General features: G+C 51.0%; 1 protein-coding gene across 1 annotated transcript in view; it reads left to right on the top strand.

Moving 5' to 3' along the window:
• LAMA5 (laminin subunit alpha 5) overlaps nucleotides 1-6,330 on the top strand; it is a 50,323-nt gene that overhangs the window by 14,851 nt on the left and 29,142 nt on the right. Inside the window, exons 10-14 of the mRNA XM_012558410.1 lie at nucleotides 3,488-3,603; nucleotides 3,805-3,923; nucleotides 4,072-4,162; nucleotides 4,571-4,705; nucleotides 4,934-4,996. Coding sequence (XP_012413864.1) covers nucleotides 3,488-3,603; nucleotides 3,805-3,923; nucleotides 4,072-4,162; nucleotides 4,571-4,705; nucleotides 4,934-4,996 — 524 coding nt within the window. The remainder of the gene's footprint in view (nucleotides 1-3,487; nucleotides 3,604-3,804; nucleotides 3,924-4,071; nucleotides 4,163-4,570; nucleotides 4,706-4,933; nucleotides 4,997-6,330) is intronic.

A 6,330-nucleotide genomic window follows, 5' to 3' on the forward strand; every position in this document is an offset into this window, starting at 1 on the left:
CCATTGGTCAATGTATCTGTCGTTGTACCAGTACCAGGCTGTTTTGACTACTGTAGCTGTATAGTAGGTTCTGAGGTCAGGTAGTGCGAGATCTCCTACTTTATTCTTCTTCTTCAATAGTGCTTTACTTATCTGGCTGCCCCCTTATTTTCTCATCTCTGCTTTGGATTAAATGTTGGCCTTTTGACTCCTACAGATTTTTTTTTTTTTTTTAGTAGAGTACCAATCTAACGGGTAGTATCCTTTATTTTGTGTGTCATTCTGCTTTTCACTGAAAGGTGATCTCAGAGGGTAGTTTTGGTTCAAGGTTTAAAGAGCGTCTCAGGGCAATAGTCTCAGGGAGCCCTTTGGTCTCAGTGGTTCAGTTAGTCTGGCCTTTTTTTTTAAGAATATGAGTTTTGATCTGCATTTTTCTCCACTTCTAACTAAGATCATCTATTATGGGCCAGGTCAGATCAGTCAGGGGTGGTAGACCACCTAGCTCTTCTGGTCTCAGGGTAGTTGAGATCGTGGCTTGTGTAGGCTATCAGCCTTGTAGATTTGTTTCTGCTCTGTGATTTTCGTTACCTTCTTACTCTTTTGCTCCTGACAAGTAGAGACCAGTGGTATCTTAGATGGCCTCTCTTAAGCTTTTAAGACCTCCAGCAGACGCTACTTACTTCACTAGAATGCAGAACATGAACTTTGTGAACTATATTATGCCAGTTGACAGAGTTGTTCCATGAGACTATGGTCCTAAGCTTTCAGACCTAGAAAACCAATCTTGGAAGGCGTACATGTTTTGTTCCTATTAGTACTTTTCTCTTCTGTTGTTGTCAGGTGCCGTCGAGTCGGTTCTGACTCATAGCGACCCTATGCAAGACAGAAGGAAACACTGCTCAGCCCTGATCCATGCTCACAACCGTTGTCGTGCTTGAGCCCATTTTCTCTTCTAGTTATATGTATTGCCCTGCTTTTTTAAGAGGCATGCTTGACTTGGCCAAATCCAAATTTAATAATCTGTTCTGTTTTCCTGAATGACACAAGAGCCTTAGAACACTTACCCACATGTTATTTCTGTCCAGTAATTTAGTTCCATTACCAATGCCCATAGATTCACCTGCTTGTTTTCCCAGTTCTCTGCTCTCTGTTGTTGTTTGCTTGTCGGTCATTGCATTTGTCGAGATGGCTTCCTTCTTCCTGAAATGTATCCTTTAGTTGTTCTTTCTATGAGGATCAGTTAGTAACTGTCTGGAAATGGCTTTGTTTTGCCCTCATATTGAAGGATAGTTTAGCTGGCTGTAGAATTCTCAGTTGACAGCTATTTTTCTCAATTTGGAGATACTATTTCACTATTGTCTTACATCTCTTGATGCTTGGGAGAGTCCGTTGTCGCTTGAATTGTTGGTCCTCTGTAGGTTGTCTGCCTCTTTTTTTGATATTTTTATCATCTTTTTGCCTTTGATGTTGTGCAGATTTACTCTGATGTGTCAAAAGGGGTGGATTTATTTTATGTTGTTCAGGATTCATGCTTCCTGAATCTGAGAATACGTGTCTTTATTAATTCAAGACCATTCTTGACCGTTAGCACTCTTTGACTGTTACCTCTTCCCCCTTCTCCCTCTTTTCTCCTGGAATTACACATAGGTGAGAAATTCTTATATTTTCCATCCCTCTGTCTTCTGAGCTGCCTTCTGGATAGTTTCTTCATCTCCTCTTCCAGGTTACTAAATGTCTTTTTAGCTGTGCCTAATTGGCTGCTTAATCCATTCAGTCTTTTTTTTTTTTTTAAATTGTGCTGTAGGTGAAGTTTACAGCTCAAGTTAGTTTTTCATTAAAAAATTTATATACATGTTGTTTTGTGACATTGGTTGCAATCCCCTCAATGTGACAGCACACTGCCCCTTTCCACCCCAGGTTCCCTGTGTCCGTTTGTCCAGTTCCTGTCCCTTCCTGCCTTCTCATCCTGCTTTTGGACGGGGGCTGCCCATTTGGTCTCGTGTATTTGACTGAACTAAGAAGCACGTTCCTCACATGTGTTATTTTTTGTTCTATAGGCCTGTCTAATCTTTGTACATTGAGTCTTTAATTTCAACAACTTTGTTTTCATTTGTAGGAGTTCTGATCGAGTCTTTTCTCATATTTGCCTATTTTTCATAGCATTGTGTTTTTTATTACGTTGTAAGTTCCTTTGTTATACCTATAATCGTTTCAAGCATCCTTATTTTATGATTTTTCCTGGATTGCTCCACTAAATGAAGTTCTTGGGGTCTATTTCTGTTGTTTGTTGGGTCTGTTGCATTGTCTGTTTCCTTGCAAATTCTTCTTTAGGAGGGCTTTATCTGTGTGATTCCTGTGTATCCTGTATTTCTAAGAATCCCTCCAGAGTGATTTTTCAAGGGTTTTTGTCAAACACCCCTGGGTATCCCCAGCCTGCCATCATGTTTTGTGTTAATTTCTTGGTTTAGAGGTGCCCTGACCATGCAGGTTATTGAAAATTCAAACACCAGATACAAGCCTCTGCAGATCTCTGATTTTCTATGTGGACTGGCTTCTGGGGTCCTGCTAAGGACATGGACAGCCCCACAGCCTTGGGGCTGGATTAGGGCAGAAGAGCAAACAGAGCTGGGGATGGGCTTGTAATTCCTGCCCCTGCCTTGGCAAAGTTGGTGGGAGATGTGTGCCTGGGAGTGGGGCTCTTGCATGGATGTTCTTTCTGGTTAAATCTGAGAAGTAGGCAGCTCCAACCTCAGTCCTCATCTCCGACCAGCTGTCCCTCCGCCTACTGAGCCAGCAGGAGCTGCTCTCAGGGACAACAGGCAGGATTCCAGCCATCCCACCTGGTGTCCACCCCCAGCTGGAGGAGGAAGCAGTTCTTGCCACTTGCCCCTGGGGAGGTGCCCTGAATGCATGGGGGTGTCTGGCTGAGCTCAAGGCAGCATGCTATGCAATATCTTGGCACTGGAGGGGGTTGGAAACCTGTCCTCCTCCCTTGGGCTGGCCACAGCAGGCAAGCATAGCTCGATCCTGAAGGACTCAGGGCTCTGGGCTGACCTGCAGGCAGGGGCTGCCTGCCCTGCCTGTGAGACATCCTGCGTGAGCCTCTGCCCCACCCCAACACACACCTCTTCCCCAGTTCCCACCCTCCAAGAGGCCCATTTAGAGTTCCAGCTGCTGCAGAGACCTTGCCCCATCTGTTGCCTTCTTCTCTCACAACCCTGTGCAGGGTGGTCTTTGGCCCTCTGGGTGCCTGTTCCCTGAAGCTGGCGACAGAGCCACTGGGGCAGTGGGGGTACTGGGACCAGAGCAGGCACCTCCTGTCTGACAGCTCAGGAAACTGAGGCCAGGGAGGGCAGTGGGCTTGCACTGTTATGGCAGGTCAGCAATGGAGGGGTGAGGTGCCATCCCCAACGTCTCCAAGCCTTCACCTCTGAATGGGATGTGGCAGGCCCCAGCGGCCATGGCAGGGTGCATGGCAGTCTGAGCCCTTTGGGCTGTGTCCCCACAGGCTGCAGTGTGCCTGCCAGCACAACACATGCGGGGGCTCCTGTGACCGCTGCTGCCCGGGCTACAACCAGCAGCCGTGGCGGCCGGCCACCATCGACAGTGCCAACGAGTGCCAGTGTGAGTGCCCTGCCCCTGCTCTCACATGCATGCACGCATGCACACACGCACGTATGGACATACACACACACGCGTGCCGTTGGCTCTGCCCCTAAGCCAGCCACATTTGAGGTTGTCATAGTTCACGGGACACAGGAGTGAAAGCTAGCGCGGCCGGTGGCCAGGTGGGCATGACCTATCACTGATCCCCTTCCTCTCCAGCCTGTAACTGCCATGGCCACACCCACGATTGTTACTATGACCCCGAGGTGGACCGGCGGAACGCCAGCCAGAACCAGGACCACGTCTACCAGGGCGGGGGTGTCTGCGTTGGCTGCCAGGTGGGAAACTGCCCACCAGGTCTGCAAGGGGGAGGATGGGACGGGCAGGGCCTGCAAGGGGGGACAGGTGTGGGTGATGGCATGGTCTGGGCACCTGGAGGCTGGGGGTGTTCTGGGGCTCAGTCGCCCCCTGCTCCTGCCTCCCCAGCACCACACCACCGGCATCAACTGTGAACGCTGCCTTCCCGGCTTCTACCGCTCCCCAGACCACCCTCTGGACTCGCCCCACGCCTGCCGCCGTGAGTGAGGCTGTCCAGGAGGGGTGTCCTTGGGCTGCAGGATCTGCCGGGGTAGAGTGTCCCTGAGTCTCAGGCTGCCTGGGTGGGTGTTCCAGGACGTGGGGTCCATCTGGGTGGGAGCGTCCCTGAGCTGGGGGTCTATCCAGGTAGGTGTGTCCCTGGGCCCAGGGTCTGCCAGGATAGGGGTGTCCTTGGGGCCCAGAGTCTGTTGTATGGGGGTGTCTGGTCCTCACGATGGGTGCAGGGATGTCCTGGGGGCTCCAGTTCCTGCGTCCTCGGGGCCCTCCACCACTCGGGAGGCCTGGCCACGGCTCTCATCCCCCTGCCCAGGTTGGGGACCCTGGGGTGCAGGAGGCAGACAGAGCCCTGGGCTGGGGTCTCACGCTCCCTGCCCCCGGCCCCACCCAGGCTGCGACTGTGAGTCGGACTTCACCGACGGCACGTGTGAGGACCTGACAGGCCGCTGCTACTGCCGGCCCAACTTCACGGGGGAGCGCTGTGACGCCTGCGCGAAGGGCTTCGTCGGCTTCCCACACTGCTACCGTGAGCGTCTGCCTGCTGTGCGGCCCTGAGCACAGAGCACCGCGGCCTGCCGGTCCCCGGGAGTCCACGGGTGGACAGGACCCGGGCCCCCTGGTCCTGCCTGTGGAGCACAGCTCAGCCCCAGCTGGAGGGGGTGGGAAAGGCCTGGAGGGGCTGGAGCAGACCCCAGGGGGTGAGGGCGGGAGGGGCTGCTGGGCCCACCTGGCCAACTGTCGCTGTCTCCCCCAGCTGTGTCCTCATTCTCCTTCAACGACACTGGGGAGCAGGTGCTGACAGCCGGACAGATTGTCAGTAAGTATGCCCACGTCCCTGAGGGTTCCAACCTACCCGGGAGCGGCCGGGCAGGAGGGGCCATGTTCCAGCCCCAAGAGAAGGCCCCACAGAGGGGGGATTTTTTTATTTTTGGTTGACTTGGTTTGGGCTCTTTTTATGCAAACAGAGAAGTATGGGTGAGCATGAAGGCGAGGGAAGAAGTTATCCAGACTCACACCACCCTCAAACAGCCACTTCGCACAGGGCCTGGGCTTGTCTCCCTGTGGGCATGCACTTAGAGATTAGCTGTACCACGCACGCTGTTCTGTGATTGCATCCTGTCCGCTCCGGTCCTGTAAACATGTCACTTCACATTCTACATTATTTGGATGTCGCACTGACTAACCAACCCCCAATCACTGGAAATGTAGGTTCTGTCCAATTGAAAAAATATATAATAATGCTAGAATAAACATCCCTGCCACCAAAACTTTCTGTAGGGCAGTTTCCTAGAAGAAGGTTCCAGCTCACTAGATGTGCGCATTTTGGGACATTTTTGGCTCTACGCTGCCAGATTGCTGCCTTAAAAAAAAAGTCTGGCGAGAGAAGGGGAGTCATTGCTTAAGGGGCAGTGAGTGTTTCCTGAGATGATGAGGAAAGTGGGGACGGATAGTGGTGCTGGTCTCGCATCTCGGGAGCGTGATTAATGTCACTGGCTAGTACACAGAGAAATGGTTGAAATGGCAAATGGTTTGTTAGACGTGTTTCACCACAATATAAAACAGTCTAGGTGATTGTCAGGGTGGCAGTGTGCACCCACGCACGTCGACGCATTGCTGTCACTAGGTGGCAGCGCTCACCATCGTCAGTTTGACGGCCAAAGAATAGAGTCATCGATTCAGAGACCTGGTTTCCCCTTTCTAGTGTTTCCAGCCCTAACCCTAACCCATCACAGCCTCACTGGCAAAGGGTTTCCTTTCATTAAAAAAAGGGGGAAAAACAAACCAGTTGCCCTCAGCTCAGTTCCAACTGCTGATGACCCCGTGTGTGTCAGAGTAGGACTGAGCCCCACAGGGTGTTTTTGGTTTTTATGATTTATTTGATTTGTTCTTGTTCAGAGCATACTCAGCAGAACATACACCAATTCAACAATTTCTACATGTACAATTCAGTGACATTGATTACATTCTTCAAGTTGTACAACCATCCTCACCCTCCTTTTCCGAGTTGTTCCTCCCCCATTCACATAAACTCACTGCCCCCTAAGGTTCCTATCTAATCTTTTGAGTTACTGTTGTCAATTCGATCCCATATAGATAGTTCTTAAAAGGCATAATGCTCAAGGCCGACATTTTTTTACTTTAAGCTAATCT

Source organism: Trichechus manatus, unplaced genomic scaffold (genome assembly GCF_000243295.1).
Source record: "Trichechus manatus latirostris isolate Lorelei unplaced genomic scaffold, TriManLat1.0 scaffold00008, whole genome shotgun sequence".
Classification (NCBI taxonomy): Eukaryota; Metazoa; Chordata; class Mammalia; order Sirenia; family Trichechidae; genus Trichechus; species Trichechus manatus.